Source organism: Cottoperca gobio, chromosome 9 (genome assembly GCF_900634415.1).
Source record: "Cottoperca gobio chromosome 9, fCotGob3.1, whole genome shotgun sequence".
NCBI classification, from domain to species: domain Eukaryota; kingdom Metazoa; phylum Chordata; class Actinopteri; order Perciformes; family Bovichtidae; genus Cottoperca; species Cottoperca gobio.
Window position 1 is genome coordinate 17,512,901 of NC_041363.1, and position 27,921 is coordinate 17,540,821.

Genomic DNA, 27,921 nt, shown 5'->3' on the forward strand with positions numbered 1-27,921 from the left:
ATTTTGAATGCAGAACCTTTACGTGTAACAAAGTATCTCGACACTGTAGGATTGCCATTCTTACTTCCACCTCGGGGAATATTCTCCTCTGGTGCAGCTTTTGTCAGTCGTCAAAAATGTTTTTTGTGGTGAAACAAATGCAGAGATTGAATTATTTTAGCTTGAAGTGTTTGGAAAAGTGTTTAGAAAGGTGTAACTATCAGCTGCAGTTGCAACAAATGGCTTTTCTGTGCATTCAGGATATCCACAAGGATCAGCCTTACTATGACATTCCAGACACCCCGTACAGGATCACTGTTCCTGACACATACGAGGCCCGAGAGGTGAGTTCAGACTGTTATTACACTTAAGACCACTAGAGGACAGCACAGTTTAGGTGTTAAACACAGAAGCAGTCTCCTTATTGCTCAGTCTTAGTTCTTTTTGGATTGTTTAATATCAGCTATATGTGTGATGTGATGTGAAAGAAACGTGATGTTTTTACAGGAAATGATTTGTTTAACTAATTAAACTCCTTATATTATATATACTTTACCCCAGCGTAAATATATATATATAAATATGTAAATATATCATATATATATATATATATATATATTCATGTACCAATATAAATCTCAGACTAATCTCCACATTTAACATTTTATTGAAATGATCAGAGAAACTTCCTCTTGTTCCCGTGGTAACACAGTCTATTTGATCTCAGGTTTTTCAAAAATACACACTCTGAAAATGTATCCTAGTACCTTTACACGTTCAATGTTGAACCAGATATTATTTATATATCAAGTATCAATATTTCAGCTTCTTACCCGATTACATTTTGAGGTAGGAACACAACAGGTTCTTCTGGATCCAAGTGAAGACAGTTGGGAAATTCAGCAGAACGGTCCTCTCTCTCTTATTTCTTTTGTCGAGGTAGAGGTAAAAGACAGCGTCTCTTAGACGATCAGTCACCGTCCAGACGATCTCTCACTGGATCCTGTTCGTGACGCCAAGTTTGTCGTGGAATTCTGCCGATACAAACTAAACCAAACGGTTGTTGTGAGAAGTGAATCTATTATACTGAAATAAAGATACTTGGTTAAAGAAGTGAGCTCTTTATTTCTGCAGAAATGGAACAACAAAACAAAGTGTCAAACGGTCAAGTGTGACGTTCAAACACTCTACCATGAAGCTCTACGAACAGAGAATACAATTAGATTATATAGTCACCAAGTGGCTGACAATGTTTACAGACAATCAGCTGTGCAACTACGCACATCTAGCTGATACAAGGGATACAAGCTGACACATCTAGAGATACAGGAATACAAGCTGACACATTAATAAATACAAGAATACATGCTGACATGACCAGAGTGTGCGCTGGTCCTAATCACTGTAAGTAGGACAAACATAAGATGAGCATATGGAGAATACAACGGTACAAGACAAGATAGAAATTACCATTATATCGTCTAACAGCCCTTCTGTATTGACTAAATAATCATGTCCTGGTTTCTTTCTCTCCCTGTAGAGCATAGTGAAGGACTTTGCTGCTCGCTGTGGTGAGATTCTGAAAGAGGCAATGAAATGGGCCCCTTCGGTAACAAAGTCCCACCTTCAGGTGAGTTCCATTACCTTTTACGTTTCCTCTTCTTAGGCGTCAGAAAGATCAACAGAGCTGGGGTAAATTTAATTGTAGCTACTCCTTCCTTTTAATAAAAAAACAAAGAAAGCAAAAGTGTCTATACTTCTATACTGGAAGTCTAAGAAACGTCATTGATTGTCTTCATGCAAGTTGAGAAACTAAAAGTCTGAACTTCACAGCTGACTTTGGTTGTCTCTGTATTTGAAGCAACACTACTTTGGCTAAAATACTTAGAAATAGCAACTTAATACCCAAGTTGTTTAAGTTTTTTGAAGGGAATTCATTGTATATTTTGAGTATAGAGGATATTTGTCATTGTTGCTCCAATACTGCATCTCTTTTTCCCCTTCTCTCTGTTTTTGTCTATTCTTATATCTTACCTGTATGTTGTGCAGGAGTACTTGAACAAGCATCAGAACTGGGTGTCAGGACTGTCCCAGCACACCGGCCTGGCCATGGCCACAGAGAGCATACTGCACTTCGCAGGCTACAACAGACAGAGTACTACACTAGGCGTGAGTCTCACACACATTTGGGCATCCCTGCATGCATGAACACAAACCCTTTCCTCACATTTAGGGCGGGCTGAATTTAGACAATATTACGTATCCCAAATTAATGCTGAGGTTTTAATCTGAGCTGCCTGTCACATTTTACAATATTTTAAGACAGTCAATCACCTTAACACTACCGGTACTTAAAACATCGTTGAGACACACAACAACACGAGCACAGTGTCTGTTTTTACAGTCATACCAATGATTTTGTTTTAAGTGCAGTTACACATTTTTTGGAACATTAACATTACATTATTACATTACAGCTGACGCTTTTGTCCAAAGGGACGTACAATAAGTGCAAACACTCATGAGGATACAACTCCGAACAGCAAGAATCTTGCAAGTACATCAGCTTCACATAGGTGCAATCCTTTAAGTGCAGAACAATAGCTTCAAATAAGCCAAACAAAATGCAACATACAAAAACAATAGAATACAAATTCAACTATTGACTACAAACCAATGTAAGTGTAACATACAAAGGACCATTAAAGATGGTTCAGGAAGTGGTAAATGCCTTGTCACTTCCTGAGGCATCAAGAAGGACGCAGCATTTTTGTAACTTGAATGGAACATTTACAGGCTCATTGATTTGATGCTTATTAACATTTGTCCAACATGGCTTTTTCAGTTAACACATGTGCCATTTAGTTGCTTTGTCAAAGCAGTTTTGGTAACGCTGAGCAGAAGTTTCTTGTATAGTTTTTGCACATACATGTGTTTTATTATAATCTATAGCTCTGTAAACACTGGGAGGCTAGTTGTTCCCAGTCGCTTACAGCATTGTGTGTCCACGTGTGCATGCTTCATTATTTTGCTTGCTATGCATTGCCTTTGGTGTTTTGGGCTTGAATTCTGCTATATCTGTCTTTTCATTTGCTTCATTTGTTGTATTTTGTCTTTATTAAACTGCACCGAACTACCTACCTGGTTGCTTGGCTGGTTTGCGGATTTGCTGGTTACCTGGTTACTTACCTGCATTGGACGGGTGGGTTGGTTGGCTGGTTGCCCATTTGGCTAACTGGTTATGCTGGTGCTGTCCTCCACCATGTGACCAACCATAGGCTGCTTTCCCTCAGGTTGGTCAGAACTCTAAATACAGAGAGTCAGGGCTCAGGCACGATACCTTCAGTATAGCCAGAAGTGTTACAGTACAGCTCCGTATTCACTTTCCTAGCTTGTGTGTCTGTGCGGGTCCCCTAAGTGGCCCCTAAACTGTGTTTTTCATTAGACCACGCAGTTGACAGAGAGACCCGCGTGCGTGAAGAAGGACTACTCCAACTTCATGGCATCCCTCAACCTGCGCAACCGCTACACAGGAGAGGTGAGGTCTTAAAGGGACAGTTCACCCCAAAGTCTTTACCTTCAGTCCTATTTATCAATCTAGATTGTTTTGGTGCGAGTTGCCGAGTGTTAAAAATGCCTTCTCTTCAATATAGTGGAACTAGATGAGACTCTGTGTGGTGCTCAAAGGGTTAGGCTAAAAATACATTTGAAAATCTCAACAGCAATGTGTCTTTCCAAAAATCATGACCCGGTTACTCAAGATAGTCCACAGACCTTGCTGTGAGCACTTTCATGTAGGAATTATTTTCTTTCTACCAAACTGCACCCGCCAACCGTATCACCACTCGGAGGGAAGCGTGTATCTACTCATTCCATCAAATGTAAGTGCCATCAAGTTCGATTTTATTCGAGAAAAGGCAGACACAAGGGCGATATCTCCAACACTCGGCAACAACAAACAATCTAGAATAATAAATAGCCCTGCAGGTAAGAAGAAAAATATGTATTATTGACTTTAATATTATAACTATTACGATGATATGACTTTTCTTGATTTTCAGCATGCAGTGCGATTTATACCCGTCTGTTTATGTGCTGTCCAGGTGGCTGGTATGATCCAGTTCTCAGAGGCGACTCACAGCCATTCAGACCTCAACAAGATGATGATCCTGCAGATGACCAGTGCTCTGGACAGAAAAGACCCAGAGATCTTCACCCAGGCCATGTTCAAGATGGCCGCTCTGCTCATAACTACTAAAAGTCAGCGTCTCTGCCTCATTTAATTTTGTATTTTAATGTCTTTCAGAAATAGTGCTGCTTGTTTGTTTTTGTTATATTTCAGTCACTGGTTAGTTTCTATATTTTGTCTTTCAGACTGCAATCCTCAGCTCCTGCACCATCTGTGCTGGTCTCCTCTGAAGATGTTTACAGAACACGGCATGGAAACTGCTATCGCCTGCTGGGAATGGCTCCTGGCTGCACACAACGGGGTGGAAGTGCCCGTATGTATATTTATCACTTTCTATTAAATCGTATGAAGAATTTGTTACGTTAATGTGCATCTTGTTTTGAGATGGAATAGATTTATTATCTTCTCTTCTCCATCTACCTAGTTCATGCGTGAGATGGCAGGAGCTTGGCAGATGGCAGTAGAGCTGAAGATGGGTTTGTTTTCGGAGGCTAAGGTAGAGGCCGGCCCTCTGGCTGTATCAGAGGAGAGTCAACCTGCACCCTGTGAACCTGACGTCGTCCCTCACTTCCTCTGGATAGAGGTCAGTCATAGACAGACATAAACTACCCTCTATTACCAACTTATGTTACTGTGAAACTTGAGATCATGTACTTTGATGTCAGTAAAATACACACAGCATGATCGTTTTTACCAACCCTCTGGGCTGTGATGCAAAAGGTTCTATCATTTTCATGTGTTTTTAGTTTAGTTAAATATTTGAAGGGTTATAAAAGATCCCCTCTTTATTCCTTCGTTCTGTTCTGCCTCCAGTTTCTGGTGCAGAGGTTTGAGATAGCCAAGTACAGCAGTGCTGACCAGGTGGAGATTTTCACCGCCATTATGCAGAGATCTTTGTCTCTGAGCGTCGGAGGACCCAAAAGCAGCCTCAACCGACATGTTGCTGCCATTGGACCAAGATTCAGGTACCGTGTCTCATTATTACAACAGCAAATTGGTTTAATCTTTAAATAAGGAGTCAAGGGACCTCAGTTTTCCCCTCGTCAAACTTTAGCCTAACTTTGGATCATTATTTATCCTCCTTCCAGACCAGCTAGCATCACATGGTACCAGTGTATTCCTTGGGTTTTTCTAGTTTCATAAGATACCAGTGATTTTCAAGAGGTTAAATGTTGTAATAATCAGCTGCGAGAAAGTTCAACTTGATAATACTATTGTGTCATCACTTTGCTTTATTTCAGACTGCTGACTCTGGGTCTGACTCTTCTGCATGCTGATGTTGTGACCAATGCCACCATCAGAAATGTTCTTCGAGAGAAGATCTATTCCACGGCTTTTGACTACTTCAGGTAGAATACAATTAGTTTTGTGTGTGATTTAAAACGGTCTCTCTGTCCACTAACATCTTTGCCATCTCATTCTTTGTGTAGTGTCACTCCCAAATTTCCCACTCAGACGGATAAGAGGTTAAGAGAAGACATCAGTATAATGATCAAGTTCTATGCCAGCCTGCAGTCTGACAAGAAGTATCTGGCAGCCAACCAGCTGGTTCCCCCAGGTAGAACTCTGAGAGAACAGTGGCCTAATCTTTCAGTAAAAATAACTCAATTGGAGACTTCACACTTTATATGTGGATTTGATTTTCCTTTTGTGTAGATCCCCAAGACATGTCTGTGAACAGCCTGTCTGTCGTGGCAGGGGCAGATAGCAGGAACAGTCTCGATGCAGCTATGGGTCAGAGGCAGCAGGTGGCTCAGGGATGGATCAATACCTACCCTCTGTCCTCCGGGATGTCCACCATATCCAAGAAATCAGGTAAAACACACCCTGGATGTTAAACCTAATCACTATTCTAAGCTTAGATTTGTTTTTTGTTTCTTGACGGAAGCGTTCATCACAAATAATTCATTCAAGGACCGTTGGAAATTAGAACATTTGAAAATCCAACAATAATGACACTTCTTTTTTGGTGACAAATAACAAATAGTATTTGGCGACTTTTTAAGACAACATGCCTTTCTAAACAGCCGGCTGCTTGTGGGGTTCAGAAAGCTGTGCTGTGACAAACCTTGTGCTTCAAAGATGACCAAAGTGAAACTTAACCTCCATCTGTTTCTTTATCGTAGATGAAATATGTCTTCAACAATATAAAATTCTCTCTGTCACAATGTGTTATTGATGTTTCAGGACTGTCTAAAAAAAGCAACAGAGGCATTCAACTGCACAAGTACTACATGAAACGCCGGACTCTTTTACTGGCTTTACTGGTATTTACATTTTCTCAAGCACTATATATATATTCACAAATATGTGGTAATCGTGAAAATTACATGACATTTTTACATTTACAGTTCTGTAAATGACACCTTATTGGGCAATTATGATTATGATTCCCATTCCCTGTATGTCTCTCTTTAGGCCAGCGAGATTGAGCGGCTGACGATATGGTACAACCCGTTATCCACTCAGGAACTTGCTATTGCCACTGAACAGTCGGTGGAGACCAGCATTGCTAACTGGAGGTCCAAATACATCAGTCTGACAGAGAAACAGTGGAAGGACAACATCAACCTGGCGTGGAGCATAGCACCTTACCTCGCCCTGCAGCTGCCTGCCAGGTACACAAACTGAAAGTGTAATAGATTTTGTATAACAAATTTGAACATATGAAAAACTTCAATAATAGGATCCTTAACAAGCCAGTAAGTAAAGTTTTTAAAACCAGAATTCTATAACTTTCTGCACATTGTTGCCTTCTGTTGCTGCGAGAGGTATTTAAATTATGAACTTGCACCCCATTATCATCAACATCCAAACAGTTGAAACGGTTGACAGTTTTAAATGCCTTGGAGTAACACACATCCAACACACCACCCATATCTTCACAAGGAGCCAACAAAGACTATCTGTCATTCGTAAACTTAAAGGACTATATGTTTCCCTCCATCTTCTCCTACTACTGTACCAGAGCATTATCCAGCCCACCCTCATGTACTGCTCCTCCAGCTTCTTCACTATGCTCACTGTCATCAACCGGGCCAAAGTCACACGTATCACCAAAACCGGTGCCAGGATAATTGGACTCCCTACACCCAACCTCACAGTGCTAAAGAACAGGGCCATCTCACGCATCGCAACCACAATAGAAAAGGACATTAAACACCCACTCAATCAGTACCTCGCCCCACTACCATCAGGGCGCAGGTACAGAACTCTAAAATGTAAAAGGGCTCGCTTTGGAAAAAGCCTGATCCCCGCAGCCATTGCGAATGGTGGTCAAATCGCTGAGAAAATGCAAATATATAGCGAGGCCAAGCGCCAAGTGGACAAACCGAGAGTGAACCTGGGGTTGGCTTGGACCCGCTGACGAGCGCCCTGTCCCTTAACCAACAAATGGCTGAATGTGAAGAATATAAATATGGCCAATATTTGAATAGAACATGGTTTAGTTACACATACGTGGAGGTTTATGACAGCTAGTGCAATTTATCTGAACACTTAAAGTTTTTATTTGTTTGTCAGATTTAAAAACACAGAGGCGATTGTCGCTGAGGTGACTCGCCTTGTGCGCATGGATCCGGCTGCTGTGTGTGATGTCCCGGAAGCAGTCAAGGTGAGATCCTCCGCCTGCCTCTACAAAGCAACAGGATGACAGTCCTGTTGCTTTCATTAATGGTGCTTTCATTAATGGTGCTTTTATTGTGAAGTATTTGTAGCAGATAATTATAGAATCACGGGGACAAGTTCTCCAACTGTTAATGACTTTTGAGGTTTAAGCAGCTGGACAAGATTGAAAAAAAAAAATTCTATAAAACACCATATTAGTAACAGGCATAATAAACTATACATATGTTGTGCCAAATCTCTGCTTGTGCACGTGTGATACGATAGGATTTATGAAAATAAACAGCATAGCTAATCTGTCTTTCCAGTCTGTTCGCATGTGTTTTCTTAATTAGTTTTCTGCACTTACTCTTCCTTCTATTATTTGTATGTGAGTTTTCAATCACAACAGATCTTTAACTTACACATACAAATAATAGAAGGAAGAGTAAGTGCAGAAAACACATGCGAACAGACTGGAAAGACAGATTAGCTATGCTTGCCGGACATCATTTTGCATTTTAATACACACTATATTTTGCCATTAGAATCAATCTACAGCCATGGCTATAGATTCAGTCAAACACTTTCATCTGAATTGGCAGGAATAATGCTGTTGACTCTTTTACTTTAAAGATTTTAAAGTTTCTCACGTAACCTTTTTTAGGTTTCTTGTTCCTTGGCTTTTGAAGTTGCCACCAATGCCTTCCTGTTAGGTTGCAAAAAAAAAGTTTTAGTTTGTCACTCAAAACACAGTTTGTGTTTTGCTTTCAAGTGACCGTATTCAGTCCGTGGAGAACGGTGGTGTGGTTGAAGTCATCTTTTTCCCTGCAGCTTCCTCTAGTCCTCTTTATTTAGTTCCAGCTGACTGAACTCTTAATGAGCCTCATACCTGTCTGAGGAAGAAGCAGGGGAGGCACTTCCCCCTAGGCCACCATAATTTAACAGCTGATCCTCCTTGACATCTCAGAGTTGTTCATTCCAGTCACTTTAGTTACTAATGTACAGAGTTTCCTCTGGAGGCTCGTTAGCACACCGTCAGGCTTGGGGTCATAACCTTGCATCAGATTGCTGTCATATTGGATGCGGAAATATGGATTGTGTGTTGCATGCTGCGCATAATAGTAGAACCTCGTTCTCTCTTTTCTTGTTTTCCTACAGTTCCTGGTGACGTGGCACACAATCGATGCCGACTCTCCAGAGCTGAGTCATATCCTGTGCTGGGCTCCGGCAGATCCCCCAACTGGACTGTCCTACTTCTCCTCTTTATATCCTCCTCACCCCCTCACAGCCCAGTACGGGGTCAAAGTGCTGCGCTCCTTTCCTCCTGTACGTTCCAATATATACGGCATACATACATATATAATATACATATATAACATACACAAGCAACTATTGTCATTTCTGTTGGATTAGTTTTTGTTCATGTTCTGCTACTTCATACTTCTACTACACTAAACTAAATTAAATATTGTACTACATTTATTTAATAACCTTGGTTACTGGTTGCAGTGTAGATTCAGATGAATAATAAACACATAGTCAACAATAAATGACGATGTATTATTATAGGTTAAGATAAGATGCAACTTTATTGATCCCAGGAGGATCTTCACCAGCTGTATATAAAGTCATGAGCTCCACTTTTATGCACATATTAATGACTGGATAATTCTAATCCAATAGTTTAATATATATTCTTCTGAAATGTGCCATTTTGCATTATGAATACTTTTACTTTTGATCATTTAAATATATTTTGATGCTGATACTTTTAAGTAAAATTTGGAATGCATGACTTTTACTTGTAACGGAGTATTTCTACACCGTGGTATTACTATTACAGTCAACGATGAGAGCTCCTTTCAGCACTGCCACATGGGGTAGACTTAACCACATTCAGACATAAAGCATCTCACACATTACTGATTTACAATTACAATTTGATGATGAGTCCTAGGGATGCCCCCATTTTTTGTAGGAGACCCTGTGTTTCACTTGTATACAATGAATCATTTATGGTACTTCTCTTTTCCCCCCCCGTTGGTAAAACTTTCTTTTCTCCACCATTTGTAGGATGCCATATTGTTTTACATTCCTCAAATTGTCCAAGCGCTTCGTTACGATAAGGTAAATATCAGATGTTCTGCAACTAAGCAAATGCACTTAAAGGTCACACATCCTCAGATGTTTTAGTTATCAGAACTCGCCCTCGTCTCTCTTTCCTGTTGATGTAGATGGGTTATGTGAGAGAGTACATCCTGTGGGCCGCTCAGAAGTCTCAGCTTCTGGCTCACCAGTTCATCTGGAACATGAAGACCAACATATACCTGGACGAGGAAGGAAACCAGAAAGACCGTGCGATATTCACCCTCACTATCTCTTTACTGACTCAACACGTGAACATATAAATGTACAGAACTACGATCTTCTCTCTCCCTGCAGCTGACATAGGTGAGCTGCTGGAGCAGATGGTGGAGGAGATCACAGGCTCTCTGTCTGGCCCGGCCAAAGACTTCTACCAAAGAGAGTTTGACTTCTTCAACAAGATCACCAATGTGTCGGCCATTATCAAGTATGAACACACTTTACTTTTCTTTCTTTTTTTACTCTAGGGACCACACTGTGCATTAAGCATGTTCTCGGACATTAATTGCAGTAGCATAATGTTTATGTTACTGCTGCAATTTTCTTACCATAACTTTTTGGATTAATTTCCCACAGACAGCCGTTGTCCATCACAGTAAACATTTACTCAAATGTGTTTCTTTCTTTCGAAGGACCTGAACTGGTAGAAGTAGACTGCACGGTGCACATATTCAGCCATTCTTCCTCCAAAATGTCCAGATTCTAACCTTATTGTATGTTTTCTAATGGATTGAATACTTAAGTATAATGTTGAAACAAGTTTATTTTTCATCACACGTGTTTTAGCTTCATCCTTATCTTTAGCTTTCTACATGCCCTCTCAAGTAATGATACAGTACAATGCACTCGTGTAATCTGACTCGAACACACATCTTTCCCAAAGTAAAACTACAGTTTAACTTCACTGATAAACTGAACCCTGTGGGTGATCTTCAAGGTGTTTATGAAGTGATAACAAGTGTTCCCCTGAGCCAAGATGTTTTGTTCCACCTGTGCTCTTCTCTAAATCCCTTTGTTGTTCATTTATTTAGCTCTTGGTTGCTGTACCGTTCCTTTGATTATGCACCGGTCTGGAACTTTTCTGACAGGTCCCATTATTGCCGGCTCTTACATGGAGTGTTTTGTTTACTCACTACAGGCAGACAAAATCCCCCTCAACCTTCATTACAGGACTAATTGCAACTATCTGGGGGTGAAACTTCTGCTCTCCCCTAGCTTCCACTCTCCATTAGGCCTCCTCTCTACCCCAGTGACTCCCCTCTGTGAATAACAGCAGAGCCGGCTGTCACTTGTGGTCTGAAGTCATTCAGTGAGATACCCATGCATTCTACTCTCAGTAAAGTGCGTCATAGAGATGTTCAAGTTGTTTTGTTTGTCTTCATCAGACCGTTTCCCAAAGGGGAGGAGAGGAAGAGGGCCTGCCTGGAAGCCATGTCCCAGATCAAAGTCCAACCTGGCTGTTATCTTCCCAGTAACCCAGAGGCCATAGTTTTGGATATAGACTACAAGTCTGGAACCCCAATGCAGAGGTGGGCTTCAAACCCTTCTTCTATAATGCTCAAAACTGTTAGAAAAATCCCGAATAAATATGACAGCCTCACTGAACTTGTCCCTTTCTCTCCCTTTATTTAGTGCTGCCAAAGCTCCCTACCTGGCCAAGTTCAAAGTGAGGAGGTGTGGAGTCACTGAGCTGGAAAAAGAAGGTACTGCTAATATTAAATTAACCTAAAGTAGATATTGTATTTCTCAATTGTTGTGCACAGACAAACGGTGTGTCATGACATCTTCCCCTCAGGTCTGAAGTGTAGCGCAGATTCTGTAGATGATGTGAAGAGTGAAGAGGAGGCCAAGAGAATCTGCTGGCAGGCAGCCATCTTTAAAGTGGGAGACGACTGCCGACAGGTCTCAGTTCCACACTGCCCTCGTTTCACTTTCCACACTGCTGTCTCCCATTCATCTCAGGATACCTTCCTTTTGAAGTCACTTAATTATTTTTTGCTTGACTTCCCTTTCTTTATCATTTCACCCTTTGTGTTCACAGGACATGCTGGCTCTTCAGATCATAAGCCTGTTCAAGAACATCTTCCAGTTGGTGGGCCTGGATCTCTACGTGTTTCCTTACAGGGTGGTGGCAACAGCCCCCGGAGTAAGTTTATTTTAAAGTTTTCCTACATTCCTCTATATTACTTAATGACAGGAGTGTCCTTATTCTTCTTGTTTCTGATGTTCCACCACAGTGTGGAGTAATTGAGTGCATCCCGGACTGCAAGTCTCGTGACCAGCTGGGCCGACAGACAGATTTCGGCATGTACGACTATTTCAGGAACCAGTATGGAGATGAATCCACACTGGCGTTCCAGAAGGTAAATGCCAAATATCACAACCTTCGCAGGCTTTTCCAGTCATCAGTCATTTACACCTTTTAAAATGCCACCACATTTCTCAGTGCTCACATGTTGTATTTACTAACAGTTTAAACTAATATTCTTTCTAATGTTTCTCTTTCAGGCACGGTACAACTTCATCCGCAGTATGGCAGCTTACAGTTTGCTGCTCTTCCTGCTGCAGATAAAAGACAGACACAACGGCAACATCATGCTGGACAGCCAGGGCCACCTCATCCACATCGGTGCGTGTTGTGTGTGTTTTATTGAATTATCTTCATGGTACTGAAGCATTAACAAAAAAAGGAATCTTAAGCTATAAGCTGTGTTTGTGTGTTTGTGTGTTTTCAGACTTCGGGTTCATTTTTGAAAGCTCTCCTGGAGGAAACCTCGGCTGGGAGCCAGATATCAAGCTAACCGATGAGATGGTGATGATCATGGGAGGGAAGATGGAGGCGACACCCTTCAAATGGTTCATGGAGATGTGTGTGAGGGGATATTTGGCCGTCAGGTGAGTTTTCAGAAGTGCTAAAGCAAGTGTTCACTGCGCCATAAAGATGGCTGACCTGTAGCATTAAGACGAGTTTCTCTGGTGAATCAGGCCCTACATGGACGGAGTGGTCTCCTTAGTAACACTAATGCTGGACACTGGCCTTCCCTGCTTCAGAGGACAGACCATCAAATTGCTCAAGTGAGTGAGGCGTGTGGATGTGTCTGCAGGTGTGTGTGAATGTGAATGAGGTTAAGCAGTTTGAATGTAATTTGCTGTTTGCTGTTGTAATTTGCCACATCTAGGCAGCGATTCAACCCTGGTTTGAGTGAGAAAGATGCGGCTTCCTTCATCATCAAAGTCATCCAGAACTGCTTCCTCAGCAACAGGTCAGTAACAAAACTTAAACAGTAAACATATTCTTCTTCTTCAACTCTTGTTAATATTGATTTCCAGGAAGCATTATTCACATTTGTCCGATTTGTTATTCTTTTTGTCCTACAGGAGTAGAACCTACGACATGATCCAGTACTACCAAAACCAGATCCCGTACTAAACGTCGGTGCCTAAGCATGTGCATATATTGGCTGGTACACAGTGTGCGTGCGTTAGCGTATGTGCCTTTTGTTAATGTTTCATGATTGAAGATTGTGGCTCATTGGTTCTGCTGTTTGTTGGATGTTGTCCTGTGTTTGCTTTAGCTTATTGTTTCCTCTCAAACCATATTTTCTTTATATTAGTTTTCTATTTATTATGTTATGTTGGATACAGTGATGTTTTATTCTATTATTGCACTAGCATCTTGACTTCTGTGCTCTTTGTAATCTGCACCTTCAGTAAATACTAAATCAGAGTTTGTGCCAATTTTAAATCACTTTTAATGTTTGTGAATGTGGATTCTTAAAGCTGTTGGTTTTAGATGGGGTTTGAAATGTAATTGGATACTTGAAGTAGCTGAAGTAGACCGGTTTCAGTTCCGACCGATGTGGCCTATTCTTTCACGTCATACCCGACTGTACTACTGCGCCCTTCTTTTTATTGGACCAGTCAGAGTTCTGTAGCATGATACTTGTCTTGTAACAGTGACAACTGACTGCATATAACTGAGTTACACTGTCTTTACTTTTGGGTTTCCGTATTTACAGTTACCACGGGAGATATGATGCACACAAGTTCTGGGAAACACCGGGGCTGAGTTTTGTATGTTTAGCATTGCCAAAGGGGGAGGGAAGATAATGCACATAAATCAATTTTTTCTATTGTTTGTGGTTGAAGGTAAGACACAGCTTGAATGTTGGGCAGTTGCATGAAGTTAAGCGTTAACTACCATGTAGCCAGTGTCCAATGTGGCTTTTGGTGAACGTTTCTTTAGTAATCCAAAGTGCTGTGCCCCATGTCCATATGGATAGGTTAATGTTTAATGCCTTTATGTAATGTTACTGATTGTAAAGATTTTGCCTCTTTGTATATTTATATCCATGGCCCATTTTCTGTCTCCTTTTCTATCTTCATGCCTTTTGAATGATGATGCATAAGATATGAAATCAAATAAAGATCTATTAACTTAAAGAAACTCTTGCTGGTGGTGTTTCATTAAAGCAGTGATTCCCAAAGTGGGGGTTCGTGGTCTGTTTTTTGTTTTTTTACAAAAGGCTTTATAGTTCAACAAATAACATTTTATTATACAAAATCTAAAATAGTTCATAGAGCATGTTTTAAAGGCAGTTAAAAGATCAGTGGTGGTGATTTTTTAAAATAATGAATTGGGCTCTTATTTTACAATAAGAGTATGAACAAAACAAATAAAAGGACAGAAAAATAAAGGAATAGAAGTAATCATTACTAAAAAAATAAGACTTTTTCCTTTTATATATCACTAATAATTTACAACCTTGTTTATGTTAGATAATATATATATATTATGTTAATATGTCAGCAGCTTCAGACGATGCGTAATCATGTTTCTCATCAGCGCCTACATGCTGTATTTTAAATATACTTCCACCAGAGGGCAGCACATAATGACATACTTAATGTGTTTCCAAGTTATTGTGAGTGCCAGTTCAAAGAAGATAACATTCAATCATAACTAGTGTGAAACGACCAGCGTCCACAGCATTCAGTATTGTTTAGAGGAGGGCTCTCACTGCTGATAACACATGAAACACTAAAGGAATATCAGAAAACATGTTTGAAACATACTCAGGCATTACAGCTGTCAAACTGTTTCCCTCTCAGATAATGAGAGTGGCCTTGAAGCTTTGATGCTTTTGAAGAAGCTCTAGGCCTCTGACAGGAGAACAAGTTTAAATGCAGGCTGACATGTGCTTACCTGTTTTCTGCTGTTGTGAAACACGGACTTGAAACTCAGCCTTGTGTGAAATACTCTATTTGGCCATGTACAACTACATATACATTTTTGCAAAACAGCGTATGTTAAACACATCAATACTGGAAAAAAGGTATTAGGACATTGGTAGATTTCCCTCCAGGTTCACAGATTTGTTCAACTTTGATGTAAAACGCCTCAAGTAGTGTGTGTTACATTCTGTGTGGGGAAATTAGTGAATTATTGGAGACATTCAAATGCAAATGCATACCTCAAGAACATTTATTTAATATTTAATTAAATTAAATTAAAACTTGTATAGAGACCAAAATGCAACAGAGAAGTCTTGTCTTATTTTGCTCTCTTATATGTAAATAGTTTAAAAAGAGCAACGTTAATCTGGCATTCATATAATTGTGTGAGTGTGGGGATGTGTGTGTGCGTGTGTGTGTGTGGGAGGGGGTTGATTTGGGGCTGTTGGGTGTGTCAGCAGGGGGGAGAGTCCTGAGAAAAGAGCCTGCCACAGCTCCAGGTCTTACAACCAGAGAGAGAGAAAGGTAGAGCTCCCATGACAGCACACTGGGCTGCTGTTGCTTTTAGTTCACACAACCAATATACTGGCAGTTTTAATGAAAATCCTACAGATTTAATTGAAAAAGAAAAACGTGCTCTTGGTCGTTTGTGGCTGGATTCTCGATACTCTATTTGGTTAATATTTCATTGCATAGAGATGTCCGGAGGGGAAACACCTTGATGTATTTTTGATGAGATCAGATCAGACTGTCATGGACTACTCCCTGTGGTCTCGCAGGTGTACTGATCTACCCCCTGTGGTTTTGTGTGTGTGTGTGTGTGTGTGTGTGTACATAGCAGAATGGAACTTTGCACTGTGTAAATAAGTATTATAGCCGACACATGTAACTTTAAAGGTAACATTGGCTCACAAATCACGAATGACAGCTTCGGCAAAGTTTTGTTAGCATCCATCTTTAATTGTGGGGTCATTCAAGTTCTTGTGTAATATTGTCAGGGTTAGGTATTTATAGGACTAATTTCATGGTATAGCTCATAAAATCTTTAATATGCTCTTTATATTGTGTCTTTAATTGAAGGACATTTTTCTGTGTTATATGTTTATTTCTTGTAGACAAATACCAAAAAAGAACTCAGAGAAAGACAACATCCAAGAGAAAAGAGAATAACCTTCAAGATCTCAAACGACACAAAAAGCTGACACCAGCACATAATCAATAATGGAAAATAAGGTTCTGCTTCAACAATTGGATTCTTGTGACGTGCTAAACCCAAAATCCAATAAACATGTTCCAAAGAAATGTGAAAAATAGCAAGGACAAAATACTAATATTTCACATTTCAATCTGGGATGTGCTACCTTTTCACATTTTTAAGCACATAAAACAATGCCATTAAAAAAAATCATCTTGATGTGGATAATGACCAAAGAGAGAAATAATTTGAAATAATACACAGACACATTTTCCATTGCCTCGCATGAGTTCAACCTGACTGACATTTCAGAGTATATTACAATCAAACCATGAGAGAATGATACTTAGAGCTTCAAAGAAAAATAATGAATGTTCTGGATTTCACAGTACAAACAAAGACATATTGTAGTTGACAGCGGGAAGTGCAGTGTGTGAGGTGTCTGTGTGTCTTTGGGTGGTAATTGCAAATAAATGGGTAGCGGTGTTGGAGGGATTGACATTTGATTTGTCAGCACATGTAAGTGATTATCCACCATGTGCATACTGAGGTGTTTTTGTTTGTTTTAGCTCATGCATGAATCGAATAAATTGGGTAAAACCCCCCAATCTATGAACTGAAAACATTCTCCTTCTCTTTCTCTTTTTCTTTGTCTCTCTCTCTCTCTCTCTCTCTCTCTCCATCTCTCTCTCTCTCTCTCTCTCTCTCTCTCTCTCTCTCTCTCTCTCTCTCTCTCTCTCTCTCTCTCTCTCTCTCTCTCTCTCTACAAACACATGCTGTAGGTCCACACATCCTTGTTCATCACATGCATTAAACTGCGGGGCGTCTTGTGACATATTCTTGAACTGGTGCAGCCACAGTGCTGTATGCCAGCCATGTGCTATGCAATAATTAACTCTTCTCTGAGCCGTTCCAGCCATTAAAGCTGTAAGGAGTGAGGTTGAGTAGAAAGAGCTATTTGTCCAAAGGCCAGTGCAGACAGTCAGGCCTATTGATGAGATGCTGGAGCTAATCAGGAATAGTTGCTGCCGTGCCCTGAATAGCAGCGTTGATGTGTTTTTTTGTGGGAGAAGAGAAACCAGTGCCACACAAAAGTCAGGCTGTACGTAAGTTTTTATTTTCACATCATTGGGGCATCCAATAAAACTGGGTCCTGAACGTAATACCTAATCTTTGGATCAGCCTTAAGAGATTACCTGCATCATAAAAGTGCTGGTGGTTGTAATGTAGGCATTACTACAAAGCAGATTAAATAACGTTGATTTGTTTTTACAGAGATTGTTAAGCTGAGGGGAGACCTTTACTGTTATTCCTGCTTAACCAGAGTCTGACAAACTCATGGATGTGTTCAACAATATGGTTAGCATAGCGCAGCACAAAACATGGATGTTTATCAGGTCAAGTACCAGCTTGTTTTGAAAGTCACTTTAAGACTTCTACAAAGATGGATGGCTGGTCTAATGAAAGCACAAATTGTAATTTGCATATATATTAAGTCACTAATTTCACTGTTAACAACGAATGAGCTAATATCAAACGACCAATCCATTTTCTGATTACATATGTTCACAGTCACAGCACAAAGGATGTACAGTTTAACAGCACTGCAAACTACATCCTCCAAAATGACCATAACGTTGATTCAACACCTCTATAAAACAGTTTCAACAAGAAACTGTACATAATAACCTTGATTGTAGGATTTATTGTTTTGTTAGACGGCCTTATAGGTGTGTCTAATAAACTGGCAACTGACTGTAAATGTAGTTTGACTCTTGGTAAGAACGAATTAAATTTCCCTCAAACCCATTGATGGATTCCTCAAAAGGCCTTTACCTGCTAAATGTGAAGAGAGACTAAATGACAACAAAGAGACAAAAAACATCTACAAAGAGACTTAAAAAGGGCCACAAGAGACACAAGGCAATAACAAAAACATGCTAAAAAACTATAATGCCTGTGTGTCTTCCTCCTGTGTTGGAGAGGTGGTGGGACCTTTCGCATGTTTGTGCCCAGGGGCCCATTGTCTCATAATCTACCCATGCCTAAACTGAACCCTTTCACTTGTGGTTGCTCTTTGCATGAGGATGGAGGGCGATGGTAGGGTTAACCTCGGCAGTGCTTCACTGTTGACCAGGTATGTTTTCTGATGGTGTGACTATGATGGCTTAAGGGAGGGGTCGGAGCCACAGGCTTAACCAAGATATACTGTTTACCTACAAGCTAAAAGTCGCTGGGCAACACTGTACATTTAAACATGCAAACAGTATCCATACGCAAAAAGAAGACCTGCACAAGCACTGTTCCTCAACAGTAAGACTAAATCCATCAGAATTATATATTTTTACTGTATTCAATACAATTTGCAGTATTAGCATAACAAATCAACGTTTTATGAAAAGACGCTCCCAGAACTCTCAAAGGGCTTGTCAAGACACACACTGGGGCCAAAACTCTTTCTTTTTCCCTTTCTCTCCTTCTTTTTCTCTCTGTTTCTCTGTGCCCATGTGTTATACGCTTTTGGTCTGGGCGGATGAATGGGCCCCAGTGTTTGCCCTCTCCTTATCGTGTGACCTTTGATCTGTTTGGACAGCGTGACCAACAGAAGCTGCAAGAAGAAGAGACACCGAGTCAGAGCAGAAGAAGCCCGGCACAATTCAATCGGAAAAGCACTAAATGAAATGCATGGATTAAAATGAAAAAATGAATCAAGTGCACATTTATGTGGATAAAATTAAAATATGATACCCACGCTCTTTGTAATACTCGTTCAGGGCTTCACTGTGTCTCCGCTTAACTCTGTATTGACATCGAGACATTAGTCCATGACAGCATGGTTTTATACTTTCAGACATGAGAGATATTCCACACCTGCATTGCTCAACCTACACAGTGAGATCTCAGGATGCAGACTTACTTCTGATTTCCACTACAAGAAAACTCTGATGTCAACACATTGTTTTCCACCTAAAGCTCCATTTCTGTGGAACATCACTTGTTTGCATTTAGATAGCGTGCAAAGTAAAAATAGCATAATCAGCCTTTGTCCTCTTAACCCTTTGTTGTTGTTCCCTCCCTACTGTCCTCTCTACAAACTTTTACCACCACTGCCTCTCCTGGCTGTCACCCTACCCGGTCCGTATGATCTCTGACTTAATGTAACAGTCCAAACTTTTTGTCACTGACTTTGTGCACTTTACAGTTGAACAGAATTGTATGGACAGTGAATATCTGTATTCAAAATGGAAATCACAAACGTTCTTATTTCTCTCTCTCTCTATTTATTTACTCATTACTGACACTGGAATTCAATTTAAAAGAAATTGCACAATGACTGTGATGTCTTGTAATGTCTTGTCAATCCCAGCTATATGCCGTTCTTTCTCATCTGGGTGCTTTTTATGTATTCATTGCAAGTCTCTTATTATTCCCTTTAATACTTGTTATGTTCACATTTGTATGTTTTACTTGATAATACATTATCCCTGTTTTTTCCATGTTGCTGGAACATTTCAGTGTGAAATGCACATTTAATATATTTATTGGATCTGTCAACAAGAAAAATATGATCCGAGACAACAACAATCAACAACAAACAACATTTCTCCAAATATTAAAAAGGGTCTTTTATGCATTAAACTTTTCCCACAGTTTACTGGCTGGTGCCAGACTGCTGATGTGAAACCGTGCAGTTGTGTGTTTGCCCAGCAGAGGGCTGAAGCAGCGCCAAACTGCAGGAACATCAGCACCAAAACAATGAAGCCCAAACAGGAAAGAAGATCTCTGTATGAAATATACAATACTTCTTGCATGTCTTTTTTCCTACAAGTCCTACATTCTCTCTCACTTTAACCTTAATTGCCTTTTAAAAGCTAAGATCTAAACACATGTTCACTTTAAATAACAGTTTAAGATTTATTTTTTGCATTATGACCACATTGAAGCTGAAACTGTATGATGTTCTCCCTGTGGCTGAATCAGATGAATTAAGCTCTGTCCATGGCAACAAGGCAACAGCAAAAAGCCTCTGCCACTCTCTCAACCGCCTTGGCCACTGTTGCCACGGAGACCCATTCAGATGCCCGGTGGTGACCTCTGACCCGAGGGGAGGCTGGTGAATGTAGCTGAAAGGGGCGGCTGGGCCGGGGCATCTGGGGTATCATCTGGTGCCTAACAAAGCCCCTCGCCAGCTGGGGAGGAGGGCAGGAGATAGAGAGAGAGGGAGCTGGAGGAAGGGGCACAGAGGAGAGGGGAGTGGAGAGAAAGAGAGCACCCTTTTCTTCTTGCCCTCTTCAGAGAGAGTGGCCATTGACACTGTGCATCTCATTAAAATCTGTGCACCCCCCGCACCCCCTTCTCCCCTTCTCTCCTTCTCTCTCTGAGCACAGGGCCCGGGCAGCTGCCTGTCCTGCACTGGCCATTCAAGCTCAAGTGCAGTCCACCGCAGGATAGAGAGAAAGGAGACAGACAGAGGGAAGGTTGGGAGTTGGGGGGAGGATGGGGCGGTGGAAGAGGCCTTGGACATATGCCACCACCACTGGGACTGGAGAGGCTGCAAGGAGAAAAATGGCGTTCTGCTGTTATAGCTTAAAATTATACGTTTTTCTTTCTTTTAAAAACTTTATCAAGTTAAGAATAAAACTAAATTGGTGCATATTGAAAAGGTGATGTGCACATATAAAATCTGATTGACCTCTAAAAACACTGCATGCCTACTGTATGTCAAACATGAATGCCATGCACAGCATGCAGGAGTTGGTTATGTTTTGGGGGCATTTAAAAAAAAGATGTAGGTGAGCTCAAGAGTGAAGTGATGTCACCAAGGCGCCAGACACGGCCCCATCCTTGTGTAGCTGGTCAGCAGGATAAAACATGCAAACAGCTGCTGAGTGGCAACACGCGTAATCACAGATTGCAAACAATGACACACGCACCCGGCAACCTCCCAGAGCCCCTCTGGTGTCCCTACGCCCCCAAAGGACATTGTGGATATGCATGGGGCTCTCTGAGGGTCATGGTCATGCAATGTGTGTGTGTGTGTGTGTGTGTGTGTGTGTGTGTGTGTGTGTGTGTGTGTGTGTGTGTGTGTGTGTGTGTGTGTGTGTGTGTGTGTGTGTGTGTGTGTAAAGCCTAGAGAGCCCAGCAGGACTGCTGTCAAAACAGAAAATCTGCCATGGGGTGCAAAAGGTGGGGGATCTGTAATAAGGGAGGGGAAACATTACTAATATGAGAGGCGGGGCTTAAACTGGTGGGTGCTATGCTAATGAAATGATAACGCTGCAGGTAGTGGAGAGTGACACATAAGCAAAGCGGTAATTACTCACAGAAATATTATATGTTTAAATGTGTGCACAAACAAATGTGTGTTTAAGGATTGAGTGCAGAGCTGATAGACTGAAAACAACATTTACCACATGTCTGGAGAAATCAGCCTCAACTCTCCTTCCTCTGCTTTTCACTCTCCACAAACTGGTTTGGATTCCTAAATCCAAGGGTACAGCAACAGAGGCCCTCTCCCCCCACCTCCTCTCTCTCTCTCTCTCTCTCTCTCTCTCTCTCTCTCTCTCTCTGTCATCTCCGCTGATGAATGGGGCTTTGCGTGTGGATTTTAATTACTGCTCTGTCGAGGTGGGAATTGGCCATGCATTAAATTGGTATGAGACACATTTTTCCCCTCAGCAGGGGCGGGAGGAGAATGGAGGGTAAAAAGGGGAAACTGGTTAGGGTATATTAATTGAACCATCCAGTGGCACAAAGTTCTCACATAACTGTGCAAGGCTAACAAAAAAAGCGGAGCATGGAGAGAAAACTACAGATGAGTTACAAAAGTTTACTCAGAGTTTCAGTCGGATTTCGATAGTTTTTTTAGAGGACATAACTTGGCCAGTTTATAATCAAGAGAGATGTCACAATCATAGCATAAAGGTGACTTATTTAATGAAGCCTGGTGGCGTCTTCTCTTTGGATTGTAGGAATTTATTTAGCCGATCTACTGTAAGTGGAGGAAGTCATAATAGAGGCAGAGCACTGCAGGGCTTCGGCACGGTTGGCAAGGGCATATGCAGTTATGATGAAGGTCTCTCTGTGTCAATTACCTCTGATTAAAAAGGACATTACATAAGTCAAATTCCACTTTGCAGTCTGCCAAGGCAGCTTAGCAGCATCAAAGAAATGTGAGCTTTGAATCCATTCATACACACACACAGACACACACTCACATACACGCACGCAAACACGGACACACACACACACACACACACACACACACACACACACACACACACAGGAAGGCTCATATTGCAGGTGTGGTGTTCAGTGGACCAAGGAAAGCGCTATTCTTTTTCTTCCAATGTCAGGAAGTGAAAAAAGGGCCAGTCTTCACTTTTCTTTACCTCAAACAGCACATAAATGATGGTAGTGATGTTAAAGTTTATGACCAGGACGTTACACTTACTGTAAATGGCTGTTAAAATATAAATACCTTTGGGAACCTATAGAGCAAGTTCAGCAACACCAGATTTTACAGCATCACTTGTGACATTTCACTCAAACACATGGGGAATAACTTGTATTTTCCTGCAAAGCCACACGATGAACAGTATTTTTAGGTTGTCAACCAGAGCAACCAGGTGCTTTTTAATTAGTTTATGTGATACTATTAGTGATCATCTACCATCTGAGCTGGCCATGTCATATTTACTAACTTTATGAGTTGATGAGGATCGCCTGGACGCTCCATTAAACAACTGACTGGTGCTGTGACATTTTAAGCTGCTATTCCAGAATAACAATGCTTTCATTGTGGCATCTCAGGTGGGGATTCTATCATGCTCTAAAATAAAGTAGCTCATTCTGTCAAGTGGGGAAAACAACTAAATGGACGAGTGGTCACAGAAATTGGCTTTAGAGAAAGGTGGCTCATCCTTGTAGAAGATACCTAGAAGTCTGCTCATCTTATTTTTAAGCGCATGTCGTAATCCATGTTGATTGATATCTCCCACAGAAGAAACGACTCAAATAGTCACTGGTGCATGGTGGATTATGGGATACTGAGGGATGCAATCCTCCGCATTTGGTCATAAGAGCGACGGCTTCATTTTCTCTGCCACATTTGCAGTAGTGTTTGAAATGTCACTCAAGAAATGTTGACTCTGGATCCAGACCCACACTGTTGTGTCTTGTGTTACATGTTTTTATGGCCGATTTCCTGTGTTGCCCGTGTCTACTACAAAGCACACGCATGGATTGAATAAATCTCACTCCAGCAATTGATGTGCTCCATTCCCCCTGCAGATTTTGTCATGTACAGTGTTTGCTGTAAGAGTAGCAGTTGGCTTGCAATCACTTATACACACACATAGCCACATGTAAGATTAGATCATATTTGAAGATGGAGCAAAGGAATACACTATTTCATTGTACACTTGTTTGTTGCTCCAACAAGCCACTCCACCACCTCCTAATTGAATTTAGTAAAAGTGTACGGTGCGACATGAATCATATAATAAAGCAACTCCCACAGCTCCACACGGCAGCTCCGAAATTAATTTACAGGCATCTAAAGTCACTGCAGACAATCTGCAGTGACTTTATATTAAAATATACCAGAGGCAAGAGTTGGATTTAAAACATTTAAATATGATGAAAAGCTTGTCAATTGAAATTGTTGTTGAAAATGTAACTTGTCACCTTTTACCTGAGAAGACATTCTTCTTCACAGGAAGCGAAGCTGATATAGATGTTTAGATCGTAGTGTATGTATACAAACTGTATTATCCTTTTGAAGGATAGTATACTTCCAGTCCAGAATATCAAAACCACTTAATTTTGCCTAAAAGGAGCTTTTCTATAAATAGAATCGACATTGTTCAGGTCACATTGATGGAAGATGAAGATGACACATTGATGGAAGATGAAGATGACACATTGATGGAAGATGACCAAACGTGACTCATGTCAATTGGATATTGGGGGGTGTGGGGTAAGACTTTAAAGTGCATATCTTATGGCAGTGTTTGCCTTCACAACAATCTACATGTATGTGGAGCCGAAGTAGCTGACAAATGATAGAGCTGAGTGTTAAACCCAATATCGCTCACATTTTCTGTCAGTTATTTACTGCCTCTAAAGAGAGCATGTCAGTGTCAGTCAGAGGTCTCATCTTAAGTGCCTCGACGTGACCTCAGCTGTTTTTAGAGGATTCATGAAGTTCTCTTATGTTGGAATATATGAATGTATGTTGCACGTATATTGGTTTGGCTTATTTATAGCTAATAGTTTAATTTGTATTCTATTGTTTCTGTATGTTGCACTTATGTTGCACTTCAAACTGGCTTATTTGAAGACAGTGTTCACTTATACGATTATACCTATTTGAAGCTATTGTACTTACAAGATTCTTGCTGTTCGGAGTTGTATCTCCATGATTGTTTGCACTTTTTGTACGTCGCTTTGGACAAAAAGTGTCAGCTAAATGAACCGTAATGTAATGTGATGAATATGAGCGTGTCTAGCTTCTGGAGCAAATGGAGCCATCTCATGACTTGATTGGAGGTTGGAGGTCAACGTATGGTCCTCTGTGGTCAGCTGACAGGGCGAGCTAGTCTCTGATAACAGGCCAGACGGGCAAAGGACAGGAAAAGTATGACTTGGTAAACAACACGAGACCCGGACATATATCTTTGTCTTTTTGTCCTTGTTTGTCCCTGTAATTCTCTCACACTCTCTCTGGCTCCATTGAAGTGGTATGATCAGCTCTTTTCAACCAAGCACATCTCTCTTAGTGAAGCTAATGCTCCAGAGATTAATTGTTGATTTGTTGTTGGGATCTGTAGCATTGCTTTCTTGAGAGTATTGAATTTCTTATTCCAGGCAACCTGGAAGTAATGAGAACAGATGGTGTACTTATTTTTTGTCATTTTTCTTTTTGGATTATTTCCATTTGTAATGTTGACATTGTTACTGCTCAAATGTTTGTTGATCTAGATTATAATTTTGTATTATATACATTTTATATAAATCAGCAAAAAAGAAAAACACTGTAAATCAGCTACCACAGTGGACAAGATAAATCCAGTAAACTCTAGTTAACACAAATCAAATCAAAACTAATGCTGGCAATTTTCCTCGAAACATTTAAACAAACTATTGGATTAGTTTATTCACTTTCGGTTAACATGGCTTTTAAAATCCATTAACATGCTGTTAAATTAACAATTAGTTTAATTTCATACAGCGTTTAAACCACAGAACTCATCTACAGATTATTTAATTAAATTATAACAATTATGCTTCTGTCTTCTAAATCACCCTTTTCTCCCTCTGGTGGGCTTTTTAAAAAAGTCATATCAACTTTAAAAATATAAGTATTGATAATCTCATTACTGTATTGTATAATAACTGTGTTGGAGAACAGCTACTAGTTTTACTTTAATCTCAGTAAAGCCATGTACTCCATCGACGTTCTTATCCTATCAACCCGGCTCTAATCCAGAGATTATAAAAGGAAAACAGTCACTGAGTAGTTTATTCTATCCTCCATTTCTCCATACAATCAACCTTTTCCACTCCCCTTTCCTTTCCCTCTGCCACTGCATTTCCCTTCTTCCTCACCTCCTCTTTTTCCCACTCCCCCCCCCTCCCTCCTGCTCTCCTCCTGCTCGCCTCCTCCTCTGCTTGTTAATGGAGTGTTGGCAGCAAGCCAGGGGAAGCCTTACTCTGTAGGTCTTCCCTCCTTGGCAGAGCTCCCAGTGTGTGTGTGTGTGTGTGTGTGTGTGTGTGTGTGTGTGTGTGTGTGTGTGTGTGTGTGTGTGTGCGTGTGTGTGTGTGTGTGGTGCAGAGCTCTCTCATAATCACTGCCATTCAGCACCTCGCCGGAGTGTGTCCGTGTTTACATGAGAGGGGTCAGGGAGCAGGCAACAACTCTCTCTCTCTTTCACTTCAAACACATGCGCACACACACATTTTCACACACACACACACACACACACACACACACACACACACACACACACACACACACACACTCTAACAAAAACAAATGTCCACACTAGCACATGCACAAACAGAGGTCAAGAAGGAAACAAGGCGCATACTCAAAATATTACCGGTATGCTCTGCACTCTGACAGAAAGAGGTTGAAAAGTTCTGTTTTGGTACCAAAAAGGACTTCATTAATTCTGTCAAAGATATATCTTATAATGTGCTTATCGAAGAAATACTATTGTATGATTGGTAGGTCGGCGGTTAAGTTTCCTTCATAAAAAAATGGACACCTCAATCATAACTACACTCAGCAACATACATTAAACTGCTTTAAAGGATCATTCTCTGTTATTCATTTTGGATTATTGGACCACATTGTCATGGTTTTTAATCGTCCAAAATGTTACTAATAATATAGCTCTCAACAATTAACTGGTCCCGTTTCATAGACATTTACTTTAGACTTTTAATTTGGCCCTTAGATTAGACTCACTTCACAAAAATAAAGTATTATGTTCAGCCCAAAATGTTACCCGGGGCTAATTTAGAGCTAAGAGCCATGTTTCCATGGTAACAATAAGTGACACCCGCTGATCAGTGGTGCCAAATGACAAAATAAAGGGCAAAATGTTGTGAAGAGAAGGGAAAGAGTTTTTGAGGCCGCTGTAGCCTGATAAGAAAATACATCAGTGAGGACATCGTCAGTCATTTTTGTTTGCTCAAGACAAATATCGTCACACATGTACACAGCAGTAAGACAGAGCTTTCAAAGTCTGATACTGTGCCTGCCATCAGACAACGCTTGGGAAAAGGCCCACCTCACCCCCCCTAGTATACTTGCTTAGTTTTGCCTGGTAGTCCTGGATGTCTGTGGGATCATGATTATGTTATTTCATACATAGACACTCAACAATTTATAACATAACATAATACACAAGATAACATACTATTGCTGCAGATTACACCAAATACATTCGATTCTGAAGTTTTCACTTCTGTTCACTGAGCCTCCCCTGAAACAGTGTTGAGCTCCCCCGGGGAGATCCTTCTCTCTCGTGGGAAAGCGACGAGGGGTAAGAAACACAAGCGGTCACATGATCATACAGGTTGTACACAAAGCACCAGGTGAGCCAAACTTATTTCAGAAAGAAAACAAAGTTAAACTATGTCAACTATATAAAATTATGACCCAAACATTAATCACAGTTTACAGAGCGGCTCAGCTGGTGCAGTTTGGGATTATAGCCAACATTTTCCGTGCAAATGAGATGGTTGAGATCATTTGTTCTAATGAACACAGAACATGTTCTTGCTTGGCCAGTGATTATTATATACAGTGTGTGTGTGTGAAAATGTGCTCCCTTTTAATGTTGCAGTACTGAGAAAACTTGCCTCGTCACCTATTATTTTTGGATTTAATAAGTAGTTGTTGTGTAACATCACCTGCTTGCATCTCAACCATGACTGCATTTACCAGGTTGGTATTTATGTTTATAAGCACAGTGACATCTGAAATGGAGTTGGCACACGTTGAAGCCATAACTTTTCAGCTTTGCCCCAAGTGATGCCACACATAAAAAACCTGAGC

The 27,921-nt window shown here is 40.7% G+C and overlaps 1 protein-coding gene across 1 annotated transcript in view; it reads left to right on the forward strand.

The window, feature by feature from the left end:
* Positions 1-14,360, forward strand: part of pi4kab (phosphatidylinositol 4-kinase, catalytic, alpha b) — a 28,177-nt gene extending 13,817 nt beyond the window's left edge. The window contains 29 exon segments of the mRNA XM_029439027.1: positions 240-323; positions 1,520-1,609; positions 2,029-2,148; positions 3,258-3,272; positions 3,425-3,517; positions 4,083-4,239; positions 4,354-4,481; positions 4,593-4,751; positions 4,982-5,133; positions 5,410-5,517; positions 5,599-5,726; positions 5,825-5,983; positions 6,356-6,435; positions 6,587-6,786; positions 7,691-7,781; positions 8,933-9,100; positions 9,848-9,901; positions 10,009-10,129; positions 10,217-10,346; positions 11,305-11,448; positions 11,552-11,622; positions 11,715-11,821; positions 11,961-12,065; positions 12,157-12,282; positions 12,428-12,548; positions 12,655-12,814; positions 12,905-12,994; positions 13,099-13,182; positions 13,298-14,360. Of these exon segments, the coding sequence (XP_029294887.1) occupies positions 240-323; positions 1,520-1,609; positions 2,029-2,148; positions 3,258-3,272; positions 3,425-3,517; positions 4,083-4,239; positions 4,354-4,481; positions 4,593-4,751; positions 4,982-5,133; positions 5,410-5,517; positions 5,599-5,726; positions 5,825-5,983; positions 6,356-6,435; positions 6,587-6,786; positions 7,691-7,781; positions 8,933-9,100; positions 9,848-9,901; positions 10,009-10,129; positions 10,217-10,346; positions 11,305-11,448; positions 11,552-11,622; positions 11,715-11,821; positions 11,961-12,065; positions 12,157-12,282; positions 12,428-12,548; positions 12,655-12,814; positions 12,905-12,994; positions 13,099-13,182; positions 13,298-13,349 (3,297 nt within the window). The 3' untranslated portion in view covers positions 13,350-14,360.
* The last annotated feature ends 13,561 nt before the right edge of the window (positions 14,361-27,921 follow it).